We start from the raw sequence: 25,595 nt of genomic DNA on the forward strand, positions 1-25,595 counted from the left end.
AAAATACTTGAGTGAAACACAGGCAATACCCTCTTCTTCAGAAATTTCATCAGTGCTTATGGGCTATGCAAATTCAGGCCTGGTGCTGTGCAGGCATGGTCTGTACTTGACCTAATAAAATCGTTACAGTTGGATTGTATAGTGGCTTTCAGTTTACTCTGAATGCATTTTATTTTGTTTTTATGACTTCACTAATTTGGTATAGTAGAGATTGAAAACACAAGGGTCAATTCTTTCACTAGTCAATTACAATAATCCTCCTTCAATTGATCTATTTACCACACAATTAATTTGAGATAAAGGCAAGCAAAGATTAAACAGAAGAAAGAAATTAAGAACAGGTCAATGAGTTCCATCTCTGGTTTTCAGTCAAGCTCTTTTGTTCTCCCGGTCTTTCGCTCCAGCTCTCCCAGATGTTGATAGCTGGCAGATTCCTATTAATTCCTCAGGTTCACAGGCATCCATTCCTCCTTCAGCAACAATGGCAGGCAGCTGTAGAGACAATTGGGAAGTACCTCTCGTTCATAAGTCAGTTCAGAAATATTTAAGTATTGTCTTTCAGTTTAAGTTGAATAAATTCTCCAACTCTAGTTCTTTTATTCAAAGGTAAAAAGGAGGGGAAAAAAGTAGAGACGATAGGCCCTTGCTGTGGGGAAAAAATGGGAGTGGACAGAAAGAGGGAAATTCCACCTGACTGTGACTGTACTTGACTCTTCACCAAACTGCTCCTTCATGGAAAGAGGGAATGGGTTCCATCACGGCACATTGTGAGGATGGAAGGGTGAAGGTCATGAGAATCTCACCCCACCCTTGGAACCAATCAGGAGAGAAAAATCCAGGATGGATTTTTTCTTCCATTAGTACCTCCTGCTTGTTTTATTGCAAAAAGGAGAGGATCCAGGTTCTAGTGACTCAGCCCTGGTCTACACTAGGCGTTGAGGTCGAATTTAGCAGCGTTAAATCGATGTAACCCTGCACCCGTCCACATGACGAAGCCCTTTTATTCGACTTAAAGGGCTCTTAAAATTGATTTCCTTACTCCACCCCCAACAAGGGGATTAGCGCTGAAATCGGTTTTGCTGGGTCGAATTTGGGGTACTGTGGACGCAATTAGATGATATTGGCCTCCGGGAGCTATCTCAGAGTGCTCCATTGTGACCGCTCTGGACAGCACTCTCAACTCAGATGCACTGACCAGGTAGACAGGAAAAGGCCCGCGAACTTTTGAATTTCAATTTCAATTTCCTGTTTGGCCAGTGTGGCAAGCTGCAGGTGACCATGCAGAGCTCATCAGCAGAGGTGACCACGATGGAGTCCCAGAATCGCAAAAGAGCTCCAGCATGGACCGAACGGGAGGTACGGGATCTGATCACTATATGGGGAGAGGAATCCATACTATCAGAACTACGTTCCAATTTTCGAAATGCCAAAACATTTGTGAAAATCTCCAAAGGCATGAAGGACAGAGGCCATAACAGGGACCAGAAGCAGTGCCGCGTGAAATTAAGGAGCTGAGGCAAGCCTACCAGAAAACCAGAGAGGCAAATGGCTGCTCCGGGTCAGAGCCCCAAACATGCCGCTTCTATGATGAGCTGCATGCCATTTTAGGGGGTTCAGCCACCACTACCCCAGCCATGTGGTTTGACTCCTTCAGTGGAGATGGAGGCAACACGGAAGCAGGTTTTGGGGACGAGGAAGACGATGATGAGGAGATTGTAGATAGCTCACAGCAAACAAGCGGAGAAACCGTTTTCCCGACAGCCAGGAACTGTTTCTCACCCTGGACCTGGAGCCAGTACCCCTGAACCCACCCAAGGCTGCCTCCTGGACCCACCAGGCAGAGAAGGGACCTCTGGTGAGTGTACCTTTTTAAAAAACTATACAAGATTTAAAAGCAAGCACGTTTAATGATTAATTTGCCCTGGCATTCGTGGCTCTCCTGGATATACTTCCAAAGCCTTTGCAAACTGTTTCTGGGGAGGGCAGCCTTATTCCATCCACCATAGTAGGACACTTTATCACTCCAGGCCAGTAGCACATACTCGGGAATCACTGTAGAACAAACCATTGCAGTGTATGTTTGCTGGCGTTCAAACAACATCCATTCTTTATCTCTCTGTATTATCCTCAGGAGAGTGATATCATTCATGGTCACCTGGTTGAAATAGGGTGCTTTTCTTAAGGGGACATTCAGAGGTGCCCATTCCTGCTGGGCTGTTTGCCTGTGGCTGAACAGAAATGTTCCCCGCTGTTAGCCACGCGGTGGGGGGAGGCAAAATGCGACCTTGTAACGAAAGCACATGTGCTATGTTAACAGCAAGGTTTACCGTGAAAGAGTGTACCCATTGTTCTATAAAATGTCTTTTCAAATACCACTGTCCCTTTTTTTTTCTCCACCAGCTGTATGTGTTTCAAGGATCACCGGATCTTCTCCTTCTCAGAGGCTAGCGAAGATTAGAAGGCAAAAAAAACGCACTCACAATGAAATGTTCTCTGAGCTCATGCTGTCCTCCCACACTGACAGAGCACAGACGAATGCATGGAGGCAGACAATGTCAGAGTGCAGGAAAGCTCAAAATGACCGGGAGGAGAGGTGGTGGGCTGAAGAGAGTAAGTGGCGGGCTGAAGAGAGGGCTGAAGCTGAAAGGTGGCGGCAGCATGATGAGAGGAGGCAGGATTCAATGCTGAGGCTGCTGGAGGATCAAACTAATATGCTGCAGCGTATGGTTGAGCTGCAGGAAAGGCAGCAGGAGCACAGACCACCACTACAGCCTCTTTGTAACCAACCACCCTCCTCCCCAAGTTCCATAGCCTCTTCACCCAGACGCTCAAGAACGTGGTGGTGGGGGCCTCCGGCCACTCAGCCACTCCACCCCAGAGTATTGCCCAAGTAACAGAAGGCTTGCATTCAATAAGTTTTAAACTTTTAAAGTGCTGTGTGGCCTTGTCCTTCCCTCCTCCACCACCTCTCCTGGGCTACCTTGGTAATTATCCCCCTATTTGTGTGATGAATTAATAAAGAATGCATGAATGTGAAGCAACAATGACTTTATTGCCTCTGCAAGCGGTGATCAAAGGGAGCTGGGGAGGGTGGTTAGCTTACAGGGAAGTAGAGTGAACCAAGGGGTGGGGAGTTTCATCAAGGAGAAAAACAGAACTTTCACACCGTAGCCTGGCCAGTCATGAAACTGGTTTTCAAAGCTTCTCTGATGCGCACCACACCCTCCTGTGCTCTTCTAACCGCCCTGGTGTCTGGATGTGTATAACCAGCAGCCAGGTGATTTGCCTTAATCTCCCACTCTGCCATAAACATCTCCCCCTTACTCTCACAGATATTGTAGAGCTCACAGCAAGCAGTAATTACAGTGGGAATATTGGTTTCGCTGAGATCTAACTGAGTCAGTAAACTGCACCAGCGCACTTTTAAACATCCAAATGCACATTCTACCACCATTCTGCACTTGCTTAGCCTGTAGTTGAACAGCTCCTGACTACTCTCCAGGCTGCCTGTGTGTGTATGGCTTCATGAGCCATGGCATTAAGGGGTAGGCTGGGTCTCCAAGGATAACTATAGGCATTTCAACATCCCCAACAGTTATTTTCTGGTCTGGGAAGAAAGTCCCTTCCTGCAGCTTTTGAAACAGATCAGAGTTCCTGAAGATGCGAGCGTCATGTACCTTTCCCGGCCATCCCACATTGATGTTGGTGAAACGTCCCTTGTGATCCACCAGTGCTTGCAGCACTATTGAAAAGTACCCCTTACTGTTTATGTACTCGCTGTCTTGGTGCTCCGGTGCCAAGATAGGAATATGGGTTCCATCTATGGCCCACCACAGTTAGGGAATCCCATTGCAGCAAAGCCATCCACTATGACCTGCACATTTCCCAGGGTCACTACCCTTGATATCGGCAGATCTTTGATTGCGTTGGCTACTTGCATCACAACAGCCCCCACAGTAGATTTGCCCACTCCAAATTGATTCCCGACTGACCGATAGCTGTCTGGCGTTGCAAGTTTCCAGAGGGCTATTGCCACTCGCTTCTCAACTGTGAGGGCTGCTCTCATCTTGGTATTCTTGCGCCTCAGGGCAGAGGAAACAAGTCACAAAGTTCCATGAAAGTGCCCTTATGCATGCGAAAGTTTCACAGCCACTGGGAATTGTCCCAGACCTGCAACACTATTCAGTCCCACCAGTCTGTGCTTGTTTCCCGAGCCCAGAATCAGCGTTCCACCGCATGAACCTGCCCCATTAACACCATGATGCCCACATTGGCGGGGCCCGTGCTTTGAGAGAAGTCTGTGTCCATGTTCTCATCACTCTCGTCACCGCGCTGACGTCGCCTACTCACCCAGTTTCGCTTTGCCAGGTTCTGGTGCTGCATATACTGCTGGATAATGCGTGTGGTGTTTAATATGCTCCTAATTGCCAAAGCGATCTGAGCGGGCTCCATGCTTGCCGTGGTATGACGTCTGCACAGAAAAAAGGCACGGAACGATTGTCTGCTGTTGCCCTGATGGAGGGAGGGACAACTGATGACATGGCTTACAGGGTTGGCTTACAGGGAATTAAAATCAACAAAGGGGGTGGCTTTGTGAGAAACTGAATGGCCACCTCAAGGATCCACTTCCTGGACACTACGGTGCTAATAAGCGATGGTCACATAAACACCACCCTATATCGGAAACCTACTGACCGCTATTCCTACCTACATGCCTCTAGCTTTCATCCAGATCATACCACTCGATCCATTGTCTACAGCCAAGCGCCACGATATAACCGCATTTGCTCCAACCCCTCAGACAGAGACAAACATCTACAAGATCTCTATCATGCATTCCTACAACTACAATACCCACCTGCTGAAGTGAAAAACGGATTGACAGAGCCAGAAGAGTACCCAGAAGTCACCTACTACAGGACAGGCCAAACAAAGAAAATAACAGAACGCCACTAGCCATCACCTTCAGCCCCCAACTAAAACCTCTCCAACGCATCATCAAGGATCTACAACCTATCCTGAAGGACGACCCATCACTCTCACAGATCTTGGGAGACAGGCCAGTCCTTGCTTACAGACAGCCCCCCAATCTGAAGCAAATACTCACCAGCAACCACACACCACACAACAGAACCACTAACCCAGGAACCTATCCTTGCAACAAAGCCCGTTGCCAACTCTGTCCACATATCTATTCAGGGGATACTATCATAGGGCCTAATCACATCAGCCACACTATCAGAGGCTCGTTCACCTGCGCATCTACCAATGTGATATATGCCATCATGTGCCAGCAATGCCCCTCTGCCATGTACATTGGCCAAACCGGACAGTCTCTACATAAAAGAATGAATGGACACAAATCAGACGTCAAGAATTATAACATTCAAAAACCAGTTGGAGAACACTTCAATCTCTCTGGTCACTCGATCACAGACCTAAGAGTGGCTATCCTTCAACAAAAAAGCTTCAAAAACAGACTCCAACGAGAGACTGCTGAATTGGAATTAATTTGCAAACTGGATACAATTAATTTAGGCTTGAATAGAGACTGGGAATGGATGAGTCATTACACAAAGTAAAAGTATTTCCCCATGGTATTTCTCCCCCCCACCCCACCCCCCACTGTTCCTCTGATATTCTTGTTAACTGCTGGAATTAACCTACCTTGCTTGTCACCATGAAAGGTTTTCCTCCTTTCCCCCCCTGCTGCTGGTGATGGCTTATCTTAAGCGATCACTCTCCTTACAGTGTGTATGATAAACCCATTGTTTCATGTTCTCTGTGTGTGTGTATATATAAATCTCTCCTCGTTTTTTCCACCAAATGCTTCCGATGAAGTGAGCTGTAGCTCACGAAAGCTTATGCTCTAATAAATTTGTTAGTCTCTAAGGTGCCACAAGTACTCCTTTTCTTTTCACCTCAAGGATAGAACTCAAAACTGGGTTTAGCAGGCCATTGATTTCACAGAGGGAGGAGAAAATGAATACAAAACAAATCTGGTCTATTTCTTGTTTTGAGCCACTTCATCTATCTTTATACATCATGCTGGCAGCAGACCGTGCAGTACGACTGCTAGCCATTGTCACCTCCTGGGTGCTCGGTAGAAGATGGTGCAGTATGACTACTGGCCATCGTCTTCTGCTAGCTGCAGATTAAAAGACAGTGCACTGCTGGTAGGACTCAATCGCCATGAGACAAAACAAGGGAAATGACCTGGCTCAGTCACTCCCATGTTTGCCCAGGCACCCGGTTAAAAGAGCACCCAGGACTACGTCGATGACGGCTGCCAGGCATACTGCACTGTCTGCTGCCAAAAGGCAATAAACTGCTGCTGTGTAGCAATGCAGTACCACATCTGCCAGCACCCAGGAGACATACGGTGACGGTTAGCTGAGCGGGCTCCATGCTTGCCGTGGTATGGCGTCTGCACAGATAACTCAAGAAAAAAGGCGCAAAACGATTGTCTGCCCTTGCTTTTACAGAGGAAGGGAGGGAACGGGGGCCTGACGATATGTACCCAGAACCCCCCGCGACAATGTTTTAGCCCCATCAGGCACTGGGATTTCTACCCAGAATTCAAATGGGCGGTGGAGACTGCGGGATCCGTGGGATAGCTACCCACAGTGCAAAGCTCCGGAAGTCAACAGTTGCCTCGGTACTGTGGACACAGTCCGCCGACTACATGCACGTAGAGCATTTGTGTGGGGACACACACACTCGACTGTATAAAAACGCTTTCTACAAAACAGACTTCTATAAATTCGACCTAATTTCGTAGTGTAGACATACCCTAAGAAGCTGCTCAAGAGTTGTTTGAATATGTAAATCTCTTACACCTGCCATTTGTTTCTAGTGCCAATATCCTGAGTTACTTAATACCTGTCTTTCCCCTCCACCTAGGACGACATTTACAAAATCAAGATCACAGCTGGTCTAAGAAAAGTGTAGAACTGGTACCAACATAAATTACACATCAGATATTAAAACATTAAATAAATATTATGTACACTTAATTTAGCCACCTATAAGAAAGGACTACAAACACCAAGGTATGTTCTATATAACAATGAGAATATTTATTTCACTAACGTAGGCTAAGCATCAGAATATAAATAGTTAGTGTATATCTCTACAAGTGGCTATAGTAATAACATTCAGATTATTAAGGAAATAGGATACAATTTTGTTGTTAAATCCTTAAAAATAGCATAATCAGTTTCAAATACTAGTATCAACATCTTTACACACTTTTAGAGGCAAGAACCAATTTTGTCAAAAAGTGTGGGAGAAGCTCCTGAAATTCCACTGTTCTTGAAATGAACAAAATGAATTGGCCACTTGGTGGCAGCATAATTTAAGAAATGAAAATAGGTACCCAAAATGTGAAATATGCAACCCTTATTTCTGTAGGAGTTTTAGGCTGTCTTCACTGCCTAAGTGAAGTGTTTTGTTTTGTTTTTTCATTTACGGTGACGTAACTAACTCTTGATAGTTATCGCACTGTAAAATCCTAGCAGAGACAAGGTGCCTGTTGTTTTTACTACAAAGTAGCCAGGCAAAGTCGGCATTATACCCCTGCCCATGGTTGGCCTCACCTAGTTTACCTCACACTAAAACTACAGTGCCTTATCTCTGCTAGGATTTTACAGCAGGATAGCTAATATGTTTTAGTTATTCCACAGTAAAACACAACTTCTGTTAGAAATGAAAAGAGAGCCTTACCACTATTGCAAGTCCCCAGATGGTGTTAAGAATGTTATGCGTCTCTTTATCCATTATATAAAAACAGTTAGTTCTTGAAGAACTGCTCATGGATTTTGGCCTCTGACTTCCAACTCCCTCACTAATAAAAAATTTCTATCCCTTAGCCTGTTATTTTTTCATATGACCTATAGCTCTCTCTGACCTTTCTCATCTGCAGGTACTACTTGTATGACATACTGGATCCTCGGGATAAGGCCAGTGTCTTTATATTGTTTTGAATTGCACTCAGCACAACAGGTTGCTAAGCCTGATTAGGGCCTCTAGACACTATTACATAATAATGATACTAAACATTTTTATTTGGATATTGCAGCGCCATACATTGTGAATCATTTAATATGCTCTTGCACAATAAGCAGTGGAGAAAACCTAATTGTGTTGCTGTATTGTATTTAAGCTTTTTATTTTCTTTATCAAGTTTGCCAGATACCAAGACTTACTTGTTCTGATTGACAGGCTTGCATTATCAGGGAGAATTCTGAGGGAAATTGGGGACCTTTGGCACTGAGATGGTTAAATGCACACTGTTCAGTCTGTTTCTTTGTATCACTGGTGAGGGATATATATCCATTTTCCTTATCACAGTGAGGCAGCTGGGTGATCTGTACCAGGAGAGAGAACAATAGAGTATAAATAGATAAATCAGGAGAGAGAACAATAGAATATAACCAGAAATAGAGGAGAATTGGTATTGGGTAGGGATTGAAGATGGGAGCAGATCATGCTTAATTAAAGCAAGATTGTTCGACGCAGGTTTGAGAGAGAGACGTGGAGGAACATGAAACCCACGGTACAACGGAAACAGAAAGGAAGGACCCAGGCAGGTGGTGCTGAGACAGGAGGGATGATCCTTTCCCAGAGGACTAAGAAACCAACTCATTCCAAGTGGAATAAATGGGAGGTGAGTGCGCAGCCCCAGAACGTGGGATGGGTGGTAGGATTGTCATCACCTGGGAATCAGATGATGTACTATGTTCCAGTCAGATAAATTCTCAACAGATTTGAGTCTGTGCAAATGCTATTGAAATGGCAGTTTACAAAATGCCCCCATTTGTTTCCGTTATGTTGTACTGTATCTGCATTTGTATCAGCAAACTCTTTTCATTGCTGTTGTGCATGAACAGTAAAATCCCTTATAGTCAGATCTGATATAGGGTCAACTCCTGCAATGAGCGGAGCACCTTGAGAGGTGGGAAGTGAGGGCACTGTGGATATCACATGAGGCACTTAGTGCCTCCTAGGATCAGGACTTTACAGAGCTTCTAATACAATCTTTATCAAATTTGAATCCTATCTTTTTTCATGTACATTCTTTCTCAGCATTATGACATCACAGATACTGGATTGTGACATCTCTGAAGTCATATATAAAGTGCCCTAGGCCACTTCTGTTTGTGTAAACAGTGTACTGGAGCTCTCAGTGATAGTTAAGACAATATAAATAAAGTAGCGGAGAAGTTTGCTAACATACAACAGTCTTCTTTAAGAATTTACTGGAGCATGGCAAAGGCTGTTTATGCACCCTTTGAACTTTGGCTCTTGGCTCCGGGTGCAATTTATGTGAAATAACCTTATGCTACGACAGAGTTGAGATGCAGAGAGATGGCTGAAGCACTGCTGCAATGACTGAAAAAGTTCTGTAGAAGTGGCGTGGTATGAGAGTCAGAGACAAGTAGTCCAGATGGCAGAGGTTAAGGAAAGACCAACCACTTCCCTCACTCAAATAGCAAATTAAGGCAGTATCCTTGGAGAACTAGATTCCAGGTTTCAAGTTAGGAGGGAGCCTCTAAATTGGGGACCACAGCCTGGACTTTTCATGTATGCTACCCTACTGTGGGAGCAGCTGCTGCCACTGTATCATATTGCATTGGAATGAATTGGAGACAATTTTTTATTTCAGAAGGTGGAGAAAGCTACCAGGGGAGAGGCTGTTCTAGATTTGATTTTGACAAATAGGGAGGAAGTGGTTGAGAATTTGAAAGTGGAAGGCAGCTTGGGTGAAAGTGACCATGAAATGATAGAGTTCATGATTCTAAGGAACAGTAAGAGAACAGCAAAATAAGGACAATGGATTTCAAGAAGACAGACTTTAGCAAACTCGGGGAGTTAGTAGATAAGATCCAATGGGAAGCAAGTCTCGGGGGAAAAACAACTGAAGACAGTTGGCAGTTTTTCAAAGAGCCATTATTAAGGGCACAAGAGCAAACTATCCCACTGCGTAGGAAAGGCAGGAAGTATGGCAAGAGACATCCGCTGGCTTAACCAGGAGCTCTTTAATGATCTAAAAGATCAAAAAAGAATCCTACAAAAAGTGGCAACTAGGTCAAATGACAAAGGATGAATATAAACAATTAACACAAGTATGTAAGGCAAAATTAGAAAGGCCAAGGCACAAAACAAGATCAAACTAGCTCGAGACATAAAAGGTAACAAGAAAACATTTTACAAGTATATTACGAGCAAGAGGAAGACCAAGGACAGAGTAGGACGTTAATGTGTGTGTGGGGGGGAGGGAAATAATAACGAAGTGTGGAAATGGCAGAGGTGCTTAATGACTTCTTTGTTTTGGTTTTCACAAAGAAGGTTGGTGGTGACTGGATGTCTAACATAGTTAATGCCAGTGAAAATGAGGTACGATCAAAGGCTAAAATAGGAAAACAAGAAGTTAAAATTACTTAGACAAATTAGATGTCTTAAAGTCACCAGGGCTTGATGAAATGCATCCTAGAATACTCAAAGAGCTGACTGAGGAGATATCTGAGCCATTAGCAATTATCTTTGAAAAGTCATGGAAGATGGGAGAGATTCCAGAAGACTGGAAAAGGGAAAATATAGTGCCAATCTATAAAAAGGGACAACCCGGGGAATTACAGACCAGTCAGCTTAACTTCTGTACCTGGAAAGATAATGGAGCAAATAATTAAGCAATCAGTTTGCAAAAATCTAGAAGATAGTAAGGTGATAAGTAACAGTCAGCATGGATTTGTCAAGAACAAATCATGTCAAACCAACCTGATAGCTTTCTTTGACAGGGTACCTGGGAAGTGGTAGATGTGGTATATCTTGACTTTAGTAAAGCTTTTAATGCTGTCTTCCATGACCTTCTCATAAACAAATGAAGGAAATACAACCTAGATGGAGCTACTATAAGGTGGGTACTGGTTGGAAAACTGGTTGGAAAACCATTCCCCGAGAGTAGTTATCAGTGGTTCACAGTCATGCTGGAAGGGCACATAAAGTGGGGTCCCACAGGGATCGGTTCTGAGTCCGGTTCTATTCAATATCTTCATCAGTGATTTAGATAATGGCATAGAGAGTACACTTATAATGTTTGCAATGATACCCAGCTGGAAGGGGTTGCAAGTGCTTTGGAGGATAGGGTTAAAATTCAAAATGATCTAGACAAACTGGAGAAATGGTCTGCAATAAAGAGGATGAGATTCAATAAGGACAAATGCAAAGTACTCCATTTAGGAAGGAATAATCAGTTCCAAACATACAAAATGGGAGATGACTGCCTAGGAAGGAGTACTGCGGAAAGGGGTCCGGGGGTCATAGTGTACCACAAGCTAAATATGAGTCAACAGTGTTACACTGTGGGGGGGGGAGCCTACATGATTCTTGGTTGTATTCACAGGAGTGTTGTAAGCAAGACATGAGAAGTAATTCTTCCACTATACTCCATGCTGATTAGGCCTCAACTAGAGTATTGTGTCCTGTTCTGGGTGCCAAATTTCAGGAAAGATGAGGAGAAAGTCCAGAGAAGAGCAACAAAAATGATTAAAGGTCTAGAAAACTTGACCTATGAGAAAAGAGTGGAAAAAATTGGGTTTGTTTAGTCTGGAAAAGAGAAGACTGAGAGGGAACATAACAGTTTTAAACTACATAAAAGGTTGTTACAAGGAGGAGGGAGAAGACTTGTTCTTAACCTCTAAGGATAGGACAAGAAGCAATGGGCTTAAATTGCAGCAAGGGAAGTTTAGGTTGGACATTAGGAAAAAGTTCCAAACTGTCAGGATGGTTAAACACTGGAATAAATGGCCTAGGGAGGTTGCAGAATCTCCGTCATTGGAGATTTTTTAAGAGCAGGTTAGACAAACACCTGTCAGGGATGGTCTAGATAATACTTAATCCTGCCATGAGGGCAGGGGACTGGACTACATGACCTTTCGAGGTCCCTTCCAGTCCTATGTTTCTATGATTGTGGTTCTTTCTGTTTCAGTGCTGAACAAACTAGTTGGTGCTGAGTTTCCTCTCAATTTAATAGTTGTGTATTGGTAAAAAAAAGATTGTTTAGTTGCACATAACACAGCTGTAGCCAGTTTCTGCTCACAGGCTACATGGATCTGAATCAGGAGTAAACTCTCAATGGAGTTGCTGTGAATTGAGAGTGGTATAAAGGAGAGCAGAATCTGGTACCTAGACACATCTGGAAATAAATGTAAATAAAATAAAAATACCAGAGGGAAAAATACAGGGAAATGAGCAACAGATTGTTCAACAGAAAGACAAGGAAGTATTTTGGAGCCACCGATCCTTGTCCCCCTGGCATTTAGGAGGGTACAAATAGGCCTTGCACATTTCCTGACTCTAGGGCCAATATAACTGTATTCCCTTGCTTTCTCCCATAGAAGCTTTTAGTATCAAGGGCAGCTGGCATTAAATAACTTCTTGTTTTCTTCACCTGTTTCATCTAAGTGTTATCTGAGTCCCAACTCTGACTTCACAAATACATGTTTCAGCAGGGCTAACAGTTTGTGCCAGTTGTGGGTATTATCAACTGAATCTGAGGGGAGATGAGGGGATCTCATCCCACTCCTTGTTTCTGTTAAAAGCAAGGTTCCATTTTATAACTGCTCCTCTGCAGTGCCAACTGCTTCTTGGGACAGGATGATGACTCTCCCCTGTTAGTGGTTATCTTTAACAACTGTATGCAGCACAATGAACTATCATGGTTTTGTTTAAAAGGTTGAATTGGCCCTTTCTAAGGTGAGGCAGCCTGCTAGATCTTTGAATTCTCTGTAAAATATAGAGCTTTCTTCCTGTTTGCTTTATATAAATTAGCAGCAGCCACCTGCAAACCTGCTGATAAGCTAGCTCATTGGTGACCTGCACAAAAGGCTGATGAAAAGGTCTGAGCTAGCCTGTCATTTCCCATCCGGAAAAGAACAAAAAAAACAGCTAACCATCTACTTCAACATAGAGAAATCTATCTATCCACGCCCGGGAGTACAAATAAGCAGCGTCATTAGAAAGTGGTGAAAAACTTGGCAATGTCTCTCAATATCTCACTCTTATGCTGCCAGATGAGTTGCACACATCTGGATTTGGAGTTTTGTAGGACCATTCAACTGAGGTCACTTGTGGGACATTCCTTCAGACTTCTTGAGTCCCCTCCCAAGTGTCTTATGCAAGGAAGCTTACAAGCTTGCTTTACCATCAATTGCTGGCCTTATCTGAGCATTTGCCATGGTGATTATTTGTGTGTAAGTTGCTATGTTCCTCCAGAGAGTTTGAAGGAGGAGGTTTTCAAGTGACTGTTTCCTCCTACAAGTCTCAAGATGCATTCTTTAATATGTGCTGCATGCAAGAAAAGTCTGTAAGAGTAAAACATTAACTACTGCCACCTTCTTTCAGTGACTTTTCTGGAGGACAGTCCTAAAATCATCAAAGAAAACTTGATGAAACATAGTAACAATGATTTCTTGCCCTCAGCCCTGCAATCTGCAGAATGATTATTCTGCATGATCTTTCCCAAAGAGTGGTCCATCATCTCCTCTCCTTGGAAAGATGTTCAGCAATAAACAGGATCAATCTAGGATGTCGTCTTAAAAAAATTGCCATGGTATCACCACAGATTTACCCATGCATTATTTGTGCCTCTGCAATTGGCTGGAATGTCTAGGTATGTTACAAGGTTCTTGGAGAACTTTTTTCTGAAGCATTGGTCACTGCCTGAAGAGGATACCATACTAGTTGGACTGGTGGTCTAATCCAGGGCAGCAAATCCTATGTTCCTAAATTTGTCAGCCAGACATCTGAATACTGGGAGATGTTTGCTCCGTCATCACTTGCCTGTGGCTAATTTGATTCTCAGCTTTAATATGACCCAGTTAGAGATGGGCCTGAATCAGGAGCCACATTTTGGGAGACATTGATACTGAGCATCAGCTGGCTTTACTAAGAATTATGGCTGCTCAGCACCAAAGATTTAACCCAAGAACTCTGGGTCCAAAGCTCCCTCATCCTGAATCTTTCAGGACAATTAAGATGCAGATCATGATCTGAATATCACAGGATAGATCTGTGTCTACAATGGGCTGAACCTGAACAATGAGTCCGAGTGCTCTTGAACTTTGAGGAGGTTTGGATTTAGACCTAATCTTTGCAATTACAGTCCATCTCTACAATATGCTGTAAAGTGCCACTGCAACCTGGTCTCTCGCCTAGTGAATATGGCACAGATGATCCTGGTTGCTTCTGCCACTCTCTCTCTATCCAATCTTCCTATCACTGTTGAATCTAAACACTATTCTAAATACTAGTTAAGAGGTTTCTTCTGTAATTTAAAGAAGATTAATTTCTGTCAATCTTGCCTACCAGTGACCCCACAACTGGATGCAATGACTAGCTGAGATTCCAATCCAATAATCCCTTACATCTACAACCCATAATCCTTTGAGAATAATACATTACAAACACCAATGTATTTTATAGCAAATACTTAGTAAAATATCATTTGCAAAATACAAACAAGAATAAATAAATATTTTAGGAGTCCTGTGGATAGGCCCCTAGACTAAGAGACAGGATACCTTAAATTCTATTCCTGGCTGTGCTGCACGACCTTGGCCAAGTTACTTCATCTCTCCAGGGCTGTGTTTCCCCATTGTGACAAAGCTCTGTCCTTGCCTCCGTGGGTCCTGCTTTTCCTGGTGGATTTCGCTAGCCTCAGAGGCTCGCTGTGACCCTCCACGTAACCCTTCCCTCTCTAGAGACAAGGGTCACAGTCTACTGAGCCATTTTCATCATAAGCCAGCGAGGGAAGTGAGGAGAAATTATCCTTCCTTGAATAGTCTCTGTTGTCTCCCAGTCTCAGTGATTAATCAGGGGGCAAAGGTGTGAGGGGGGAGCCCGGGCCCACCCTCTATTCCGGGCTCCAGCCCAGGGACCCTAATAGTATCAGCTATGGTAGCTGACCTTTTAGATACATGACATGTACAATTCCCTGGGCTATTTCCCCCACAGCAGCCCTTACTTTCTCAAGCTCCACTTCACCCTTACCTCAGGGCCTCCTTCCTTGTGCCTGATATGGTGTGTACTACTCAGCCTCTCCAACAGCACAACTTCCTCCCACAGCTCCTGACATTCCCCTAGAATACCCACCTGAGTAACTGGAAGGCTTTTAACTAATTTCAGCCAGCCCCTAATTGGCTTCAGGTGTCCCAATCAACCTAGCCTTCTCCCTGCCTTCTGGAAAGTTCTTAATTGGCCTCAAGTGTCTTAATTGACCTGTAGCAGCTGCCATTTCACTTATCCTGGTACCAGGGATTTGTTTAGCCTGGAGCTAATATATCTATCTACCACTATTTTTCTATAGCCATCTGGCCTTGCCCTGTCACACCATGTATGAAATGGGATAACAATTACCCCCTTTGCAAAGTGCTTTGTCTTGTAGATGAAAAATGCCATATAAACAGCTAAGCATTAATTACAGTGAAGAACTGATCTTATGACTTTATCTTTAGATCATCACTAATTCTATTGGTAGTCAAAAGTATCAATATTGCGGAATTTGAAATATTCTTATAAAAGAACAAAGTTATGTACAAGGTGTCTATGTTGCATGGCCAGAAAGGGTTAAACATCTTGCAGGATGAATGACTCAAATTCAGCCCTATTAGACATCTTGGGAGGTAATGTTTGTGTTTTTGCATATTTACATATATATGGGTAATAGTCAACAATGTAATCAAAGGTCCCTGTCTGTACTGTATTCTGGTAATTCAGAGATCCAAAGAACATCCTAGCATTTACATGAATTGTAAATGCAGGGTATCTCTGTATTCATCTCTCTTTGAAATGTATAGCAAATCACCTGTGAATGGTGGAGGAATAAGCCAATTGCCTTATGTTAAATCATATAGCTAAGTACCGGTGATGGACTTCCTTCGAAGTCATCCTAATTACCTTTAGTTCCCAGAGGGACTCCAACTTGTCAAAGAAGACATGAAATTGTATAAAAGATCCTTGGGTCCTGATCATCTCAGATCTGCTTAAGCTTCATCAGGGGAAGTTTGAATCACAAGATGAGATCCCAGTTATGCTGGTACGCTCTGAATACGATATTGGACATTGGACTATAATCTATGAATTAAATTCTAAAAACTCTTTGCAACTACAAAGCTCACCGTCTCTGCTATGTATCTGAACCTCAAGAATTAAACTCATGTCTGTATGTATATCGATCTTTTAACCATACTCTCTCTCTTTTCTTTTTTAATACATTGTAGTTAACATTTAGTTAATAAGAATTGGCTGTATGGTGTATTTGGGTAAGATCTGGAATATTCATTAACCTGGGAGGTAATGTGTCTGATCCTTTGGGATTGGTAGAACCTTTTATTTTATATGATGAAATAAGATTTTCAGAAATCTTCATCATATTTGACTTGGGTACCTGGATGGAGGCCTGAGGCTGGGTACTTTTAAGGGACCAGTGTTATTGACTTCTGAATAACCAGGGAAGTAATTAAGAAGCTGTTTTATACTAGCTTGGTAAATCTAAGTATTGAATTATCCGCCAGCTTTGAAGTTTGTCTGCCTCATTCTTTGCAGTTCACCCTAACTGAGTTGTTACCTGGGGTTCTTTCAACCCAAAGCTCTTGGTAACTTTTACTCTGTGCAAGGTAGTGTCAGGAAATAAATCAGGGGAGACACGGCTGTCCGACCAATAGATGGCTGGCACAGACAGAACAACACAAGAGTGCTTTCACTTAAAGCTAAACTTTACTTAGTCTCAAGCACTAACACATGTCCGCAAAAGGTTAGTAATACACCTCCAACCCTTGATAATTACCAAAACTGAGTGTGGCTCTCGAGTGGCACAGCGGCAGGCTTCCAGTGGCCAAATCTTCCGTCTGCCAGTGGGGACTGCACGATGTATCCAGAGGGAGAGTCCAAAAAGAGTCCAACTACTTCAAACTTTTCCCCCTTATTTATACATTAGTTATAGAATGACATGTCCCTTAAAGAAAACTTGTTAAGTAAGCAGTTTCAATAGTCAAGCAAGAGGTTTCTTCTGATTATCGATTAACCAGGTGTGGGTTGTTCCAGAGTTTTTAGCCTTGAGGCCCCAATAAACATTCATGGGGCACATCCTGTTCTTCGAAAATGCATGCATCAGCCACTTCAACAGAATTCTTATCAGGAAGGACGGGGGGTCAAGCTGCCCTGTCTGTGGCACCCAAAACTCCCCCCACTCCTGCCTTGGTCAAACTGAGAGTGCTGAATGGCCAATTTACAGCCTGCTGACTTGGCTGCTTTTAGCAATAAGCCATAGTGGTTTCAGGCACTTTACTGGTTTGCCAAAGTCTCCCCGTACAGAATGACCTCAGCTGGCCATCACAGAGACCCCGGTCACAGTGTCAACTACGGCTCAGCTACAAACATCGTTTATATCAACCTGCAAACATATTTAGCAATTTGTTAAATATTTGCAGCTATCACTCTTCTAAAAGAAAGAGGTCTTCTTCATGGTACAATTCATGACAGTGATCAGCACCCATGACATCACATACCATTGAAAGCATGCTAACATCAACAGAGCTGACACCGTTAATTAAATTTACAGACCTTGCTGCTTCATCAAGTCCCTTTATAAGTCCAGGTTATGTCTGTGTAGGGCAAATGCCTCTCAGTGGATATGTTTGTGCCCCACACCGCTTTGGGGCCACAGTCTGCTTACAAACCCCATTCCTTTTTTGGGGGGCATGGTTCTTGCACCATCAGTGCAAACTTGAGTTTTCATCTGTAAATCCCTATTATCACAAACTACTGGTGAGCCTGTTTTTGAAGCTTTTTATTTGGCACTAACAAATAACAGGCCTGACTCTGATTTGATATCTGCTTTACACTGGTGTAACTCCACTAATATAAGCAAAGTTACTCCTTATTTAAGCAGTGTAGTTGAAAAGAGAATCGACCCAGTGTTACTCCACTGCCAAATTAAAGAGTTTCAAAAGTTTGCCCACTGTAGCATGTGAAACTATAAATCCTTTCATCACAAAGTTTATAAAGAGTGCTGTCAGACCCATACAGAGTAAACACAGTTACCTGTGACGCAACTGACATGGCTGTGAACCCATCCACCTGGAGACAAATAGTCATTCTCACAAACCTTCTTAATGAATTGCTCACCCCGATCTGCTGCCAACTAATGAATTCATCTCACAAAAGAACCATTAGACAATGGAATTATTTTAATTTGCTATAGCAGAGCCAAAAGTTACTTGTCTACACATAGGGTTGCCAACTCTGACTGAAGCTATTCCGGGAGATTTTTTTCCCCCCAACATGATGTAATGTCATTTTTAAAAAATATCCTATTAAAATCTTCTGGATTGCTTTCAGTAGTCAGCTGGAGATCTGTGCAGATTCCTGGAGACTCCAGGCCAATCCTGTCTACACATCACAGCAAAGCGCGCTAGAGAGGTGTGATTTCTAACGTGCATCAGTATGTTGTCCACTAACTGGCATGCACTAAACATTCCTTAGTGCACAAAAACACTATGTGAACATTCATTAGGGAACTTCTAGTGCCCACCATCAGCATCTACATGGGCTGCTTAGTGGGCAATGCTTTGGTGCACTTTAGAAATCACACCCCTCTAGTGCACATTGCCACACACTGTATAGACAAGGTAGGGGCCTGGTCCAGTATCACTTGCAGTCTATGGAGTCATTCTGTAGGCTCTAATGGATGTTGGATCAGGTTCTGTATCCATTGCACAAGGCTAAATTACATTTTCCGCTATTGCGTGAAGCTTCCCTAGCTTTGCTATTTGGAAAGCAGCACACTAAGATGCTTTCAATGAAATATTTGCTGTAATAGCTCCCGTTTTAATGTCTTCCTCTATCATGACTCTTTCCTTATCCTTTACAGTTGCTGGCTATGATTGTCCCCGTTCTCCTTCTGCTTTACATCTTACTGTGCTATGAGAACTTCCATTTCCACGTGGCTCATATGTATGCTCACCTGGGGTACCCCAATGCCCAACACATTGTGGGGCAGAGATATCTTCAAGGTAACATTTCTCCAAGTCTGCGAGTAACTCGGCTTCAGAATATGTGTGTGTGTACAAATAGAGAACTTGTGAATGTATTACACAATACGTTACCTTGTGGACAGATGTTGGCCCCCATATTGTACATTTTAACTGAAATTCTCTTCATTTCTTTGCCATGTCTTTGTCTCACATCCAGGAGCTGGTGTAGAAAAGAATGAGGAGATGGCCATGCATTGGTTCAGGTGAGATGGAGTCAAAGATTACTGAAGTGGCAACCTCCCACACTGGTCCCCAGGGTGAAGGTCCACAGGTGTCTTTAGAAGATTTTCTGCAGGAGTGGATTAGGGAAGAAAAGCAAACTATTTTTTTTCCTGGTACTGTAGTTTGTTTCCAAATTGCTCTAATTTATGAGACAGCAATATAGTCTAACTTGGACACTGACTCCCTCTGTGACTTTGGGCAAGACGCTTCACCTCTGTCTGATTTCCCCCATCTGTTATTTCTATTTTTAAAAAACACAGCAGGTGCTCAAATACTAAGGTGATGGGGGCCATATAAGTACCTACAAAGAGAGATTCTAGAGGCCTCTGAGTGCTGCTCCTGCTGTGATGGACAAGACACAGGACACTAGAAGAGCAGGCCAGCAGTGGAGGAAAAAAAATGTACAGGCTCAGGAGCATTTAGGGACATCAGCAGCATACAATTCCCCCCACCCCCCGTTAATTTATTGGTGATGAAAGCTTTCTGCTGTGAGAGTGAGGTAACTGTCCCTCTACAAAAGATGTTTATGCCATGATCAGACAGTATTAAAATGGTTCAGAGGAGATTTTGCTTAGAGCCATCTCAAACACAAGGTTTTAAACATTTTACTTTGAGCTCCGTTGTTCTGCTAGCACAGATAGGGCCATGGGAACTGTAGAATGGATGGAAGAGTAGCCCAGTTAATGGAAAGTGAAACAGTAACTTTGGGAGACAGTTTTCAGGCCACAGACTGCAATAACTGCTTGTTGAACCTGCAGATTGGATCAGACTTTATATATACACCTAAGTCCATTGTAGTATTGACATCAGTGGTCTTTGAATCAGATCCATAGTTCCCTACCTACTTCTGAAGATGGTTATGTAGGCAGCAAACCTGCAGTGAACAGATACACACCTTCAGGAATTATAAGTAGTCTGTGGTGGTATCTGCACGTCTAGGAACAATTACATGTGTTTTCATTAGAGCAACACCCAAACTAATCCAAAAAGAGTAAGTAGTAGGTACCATAAAAATATCAACATACACTCTGCTGCAGCAGCTGCCTTTACTATGGCATTTGAAGTATTAGCTATGCTTAAGACCAAATTCTGCCCTCATATCTGTATGTACTACTCCCTTTGAAGTTAACAGGAGTGGAGCACACAGCTGAAGGAAGAATTTGGTCCTTAGTGTGGAAATTGCCACAGCAAGTGAAACTACAGCTGGTGATAAATGTTGATTTTTACTCCCTGTAACTTCACCAATGAACTGAGACACCCAATTTTGATTCCTGCTGCAAACACTCACTCACTTTTGGACACAGAAGATGGTGAAAACAGACTGTCAGCAGCAGTGCTTTAAAGGGTGAAAAATCCTATTTCTAACAGATGCCCTAATCTGGGAGAGCACTTAAATGTGTTTGTAAGGCCATCCCTAATGAGGAAAAACACAAGCTTAAGTGCTTTCTTGAATTGGGGTCTCACTTTAAATACGAACCTCACTTAAGAATGTAAGTTTACTCATGCATTCTCATTGTTTGCTCTTTTCCTGGGTTAGTTCATTCACACGGAGGATCCTCTCAGGGTTTCCTTCTTTTCCCTTTCCTCTTATATTCCTTTTTCTTGTCTTTCAGGGAAGCTGCAGAGCAGGGCCATCCCCATTCCTCCTTTAACCTGGCTGTGGGAAAGCTGAAGAACATGAGCATGTCATTTGACAAAGGGTAACATTTTCCTTTTGCTGAATCCTAGTTCCTTCCAATATCACGATCAATAGGAGAGTTTACATTAGCATTTTTGTTGAAACTACCCGCCATTGCACTGTGAGTCATGCAGCACCTCCAGTAACAGAAAAGTTGGAAGAGTTAGTGTAGACCTGCTGCTTTTTTAAAACCAGGATTAGATGATATGGCAGTTAAAATGCCCATAGCCGGTCTACATTAATACTGCTGCCAGTAGAACTGTGCTGATGATGGTACTATAGTGTGGAAAAGTTAAGTTAAGAAAGTTAAGAAAAAAAGTTAAGAAAAAAAATACTAGTGTAGACAAGGCCAATGAGGAGAAAAATGAGAGTCAAATTTTCAGATAGGCAGAATTGTCCTTCTAGTGTCAAAGCACTCTCTTTGGGCCTGATCCAAAAGCCACTGAAAGTCAATAGAAAGACTCCCCTTGACATCAACGAGCTTTGGATGAAGCCCTTTGAGAAAATGTTGTGCTTCTCTCTCTCTCTCTCTCTCTCTCTCTCTCTTTGTGTGAAGTGTTTTCTTTATATAACAAAGATTTGGGAGCACTTAAGCTGTATGAAATGTTCAGAATGAGATCAGTAACCCAGAGAAAACTTGCCTGGCTTGGTGTTTTGTACATTCACTGTGTATGAACAGGAGTCCAGTTTTGATTGAGTCTAGGTTAACTGAAGGTTTCAGATCTAAGTCAACTAATGAGTTTCACAGCAGATTTGACTGAGTTTTTGTTTCTTGGTTTGGAGTTTTTTTGATTCATTCAAACCTGAAACTCAAAATAAATCTTGGGGAGTGCAAAATCAAGTGACCTGAAACTGGAAAAAAAAAATGGATTTGAACAAAGCCATATGATCTGAAACTGCTGTGTCATAAATCTCTTCCCCATGTTTCTCTTTCAACAACACTGCATTAGAGTAGGTGGAGTTATGTACTCAGGTGTATGAAAAGTGTATTTAGAGTCATCAGTGATACACATTCAGCCCAGCTATAACGCCTGAGTTAGAAGGCACAACAAAGCATAGCTCCAAAGACTTCGGGAGAAGTAGGGAGGAAATTAGGGCATTGTCCTTTTGTGATGTTGAGAATTAACTCTTGGGAAGTTCTTCAGTGTTACAGTGATGGGTGCTGTTATAAAAGCCTGAATATATAGAGAGGCAGTGAGAGCTAATTCATTCCTATCTGTGTACTTTTGTTTTTAAAATTTCTTCTCTTGATAATGACTGTATATTCTTTAGGGAAGTGGAAAATCTCCTCAGTGTGGCTGCAGGTCATGGGCTCCAAGAAGCTCAGGAACTTTTAGACATCATCATCAGGAACAGAAATCTTCCTTGATGGACCCCAGAAGAGATGACAGCACTCTCACCTTTCTAGTCTTTTTACTTGGGTACTGTAGCACATCTTTTCTTCTTTGTCTTTGATCAATTTTTGGTCATTTACTTTTGGAAACCTTAGATGGGACACTACATTTGTCTTGCACTGGATCACTGTACTTAGAAAGAATGGCATTTTGTATTGTATGATGCAGGAAGAAATACCATTATATCCAGTCATCTTGATTTAACATGACAGAACTTCGTCTTGAATCCAACTTGATCACCACTCAGCACAGATTTGTTCATGCCACAGTCTTACAACAAGTTGCTGTTCAATTTTATCATAGTACAATAGCAATATAGCTCTGGGGATGGGGAAAGGTAATAAAAGTGATCAGCATATAAATAGCTTTCCTTTTGTTTGTAGCTCACTACATTTGTACAGTGCAGGGGTCTGGATAGGGTGAAAGGTGTGGAGGGGGAAAATCAGCAATGGACATACAAATGCCAATGATAAAGAACCTCTGTTAGACTACATGGATTGTAATGAGAAAGTTAGCTTACTGTCTGTCTTCACTGCAAAATCACTTTCAGGTAGCAATGATGTTAAGTAGCATGTTCATCTACTGATATTGTTAGATCTGTCTATTGGTTTAGGGTTTGAGACTGAGCTGGTTGTTAGAGGTGTTTTGTTATGTGTTTATGTATTGTAAACTGATCATAGCTTAAACTATATGGTAATAAACAAACATGGCATATTTTACCATGCAGTTTATAATAGAAATTATAATGGTTTAATAGAAATATAATAGCAACTTCATTTAGTAGCCATCATTGCTTAACAGCTACCTCTTTGTAATGTAAAGGGCAGGGGAAAATAATTAAATTTAACAGAAGCAGCCTTCATTTTCAAGGTGCCTTCAGTTTAATGAAACAGGGAGTAATTGCTTGTAATAGAATGTACAGTTTCTAAACAAAGATAGAGGGCATTTTGCTATCAAACTTATTTTCCCCATGGGATGTGCCAGTCTGTTCTGGTTTGTTTTGTTTTGTTCTGGTCATCACCGTTCAGGTTATTTGTTGCAGAACATGAAGTAACTGTTTTTTCTGAGAGTGTTGGGGACTAGATAACTGCACTGTCAAGCCTGAGGGCTAAGAGTTGCAGAAGGAGAAGCAAGAGAAAACAAGGCTGAACAAAGGGTACGTCTTAGTCCCCGTCAGCTGCTTTTCTACTGCGACCTTGTAATCAAAGATGGAAAGGATTCTAGCTGAGGAGTTCAATCGTCCTGTGACATTCTATACTTTGGGGGAAGTGTACTGTAATCCCTATATTCCTCATTTTCATATAATCGTGTTCTTACATATTAAGCATGCCTTGTAAAGTATCAGGGGAAAGGCTATGATCTGCTGAAAGTCATTTCTCTATCCATTTATGTGTATCATTAATGCATATGAAGTTATAAGAATTGTGTAGTGTGGTTGTCACTAAAACATGCTATAAGTTGGGGAAATCAGCTAGATATTAGCTCCCCAGAGGCAACAGCAAGGAAAGTCACCATGGTGGATGTGCCCCACCAGGCGGAATGTCGACAACCATCACAGCCATTGTCCAGCAAGGGAGCTACAATGCAGTGACTCACCTGCCTGAGGCCACACCAGGGGATTTGCTCAACCTTGCTTGGAGAGACCCGACTCTGAACATTTGCCATGCTTTCTCTCTCTCACACCACCATCTACAGACATCATCACCGCCAAGTGACTGAAGCACTGATCAGAGGGGAGAGCCTGGCTGAAGAGCAGCCAGCCTGTGGTGAGAACCATCTAAGTTTGTAAGGGCATTGAAAGTGTTAAGATCAGCTTAGAATGCGTTTTGCTTTTATTTCATTTGACCAAATCTGACTTGTTAAGCTTTGACTTATAATCACTTAAAATCTATCTTTATAGTTAATAAATTTGTTTGTTTATTCTACCTGAAGCAGTGCGTTTGGTTTGAAGCGTGTCAGATATTCCCCTTGGGAGAACAAGCCTGGTACATATCAATTTATTTGTTAAGTTGATGAACTTTTATAAGCTTGCAACGTCCAGCGGGCATAACTGGACACTGCAAGACAGAGGTTCCTAGGGTTGTGTCTGGGACCGGCGATACTGGCTAGTGGCATTTGCTTGCAAGTAGCTGGGAGCAGCTTACCTGCCAGAGTCTGTGCATGAACAGAGCAGGAGTGGGGGTTCTCACAGAAGAGCAGGGTAAGGTTGGCTCCCAGAGTCAAGGATTGGAGAGGTCTAGCAGGTCACTGGTCCAGATAACACCAGAGGGGAACGTCACACCTCCATGTTCCTTGGCTCAAGCATTTATACCATCTCATGCCTAGTCCTGGGCCCAAGTAAAATGTTTTGCCCTAAGAATAAGGAAGTTGAAGATATGTGTATGGCAGCGTCCATATTTCTATATATAAAACCATCTTTGTCATGTTTATGACCAAAATCAGTCCCCCAAAACTGCAAACATTTGCATAGTCCTACTGGGGACTAGAGCCCAACAAAGTAGTTGGATGTAAACAATTCATTTCCCCCTTCCCCCACTACATTTGGAAGCTGACTTTTCTCTGTATTGCACTTTGTGTAGTCATACACACCTGTGTAAAGGGGGCATGAAATGCAACCAGATTTTGTAACATGCCCCATGTCAACAGTTTTTAACCCCCTCCCCAACCTGCTTTAGCTCCAGCACTGCAATCCTTTCCTTTTATTTGAAAACTAGATCTGTGCTATATATAAACAGCATGTTGTCAAACAGTGACCTACCAATAAAATACAATAAACACCATCTTTTCCAGTCATACAGTGTTTCCCACGAGATTGTTCTTTTTCTATAGCTGTGAGCATAGAAAGCAGAAAACAGAGGGATAAAGAAGGGTAGGAATGGCTCAGGGTCAGGAATTGTATTCATCCTCTATGCTGCCTTGACTTATAGATGTCAGAGCACAAGTAAAGCTGCCTCACTTCTGGGTGAGCTCAGATCTGTCCTGATTTTAATGATCCTCTTAGGTTAAATATCTCCTGTAGTGTTACAACTGATGCTTAATGGAAAAATCTATCACAGCTGTGACACTTCTCCTAGGTTCCCTCTCATGTTGTGAGACCGCCTTGTGCTACAGTAGCTAATATTAAGCTGCAGAAATCACCCCAGCTAAGACTCTAAGATGCTGTAGTGTAGCAACATCAAAAAAAGTGCTTCTTGCATTGAGTGTGTA

General features: G+C 42.6%; 1 protein-coding gene and 1 long non-coding RNA gene across 2 annotated transcripts; one reads left to right on the forward strand and one right to left on the reverse strand.

The window, feature by feature from the left end:
* Positions 1-3,382: 3,382 nt before the first annotated feature.
* LOC122459952 lies at positions 3,383-17,286 on the reverse strand. Its single transcript, XR_006280944.1, has 4 exons — positions 16,847-17,286; positions 12,954-12,956; positions 8,003-8,008; positions 3,383-3,394 (listed from the first exon to the last, which is right to left on the reverse strand). It is a non-coding gene; the product is annotated as an uncharacterized LOC122459952 (long non-coding RNA).
* LOC119855284 (secretory immunoglobulin A-binding protein EsiB-like) lies at positions 8,147-24,317 on the forward strand. The gene is made up of 5 exons (XM_038401045.2): positions 8,147-8,668; positions 18,932-19,073; positions 19,252-19,297; positions 20,930-21,016; positions 22,267-24,317. Exons 1-5 carry the CDS (start codon positions 8,546-8,548, stop codon positions 22,361-22,363), a joined length of 495 nt encoding a protein of 164 aa, XP_038256973.1. The 5' UTR covers positions 8,147-8,545; the 3' UTR covers positions 22,364-24,317.
* The last annotated feature ends 1,278 nt before the right edge of the window (positions 24,318-25,595 follow it).

This window comes from Dermochelys coriacea, chromosome 4, assembly GCF_009764565.3.
Source record: "Dermochelys coriacea isolate rDerCor1 chromosome 4, rDerCor1.pri.v4, whole genome shotgun sequence".
NCBI lineage: Eukaryota > Metazoa > Chordata > Testudines > Dermochelyidae > Dermochelys > Dermochelys coriacea.

Coding starts and splice junctions, on each gene's coding strand:
- LOC119855284 (XM_038401045.2), top strand. CDS start 8,546: ATGAAACCCACGGTACAACGGAAACAGAAAGGAAGGACCCAGGCAGGT. Junction 8,669..18,931: donor CCAAGTGGAATAAATGGGAG/GTGAGTGCGCAG, acceptor TATCCTTTACAG/TTGCTGGCTATGATTGTCCC. Junction 21,017..22,266: donor AGCATGTCATTTGACAAAGG/GTAACATTTTCC, acceptor TATATTCTTTAG/GGAAGTGGAAAATCTCCTCA.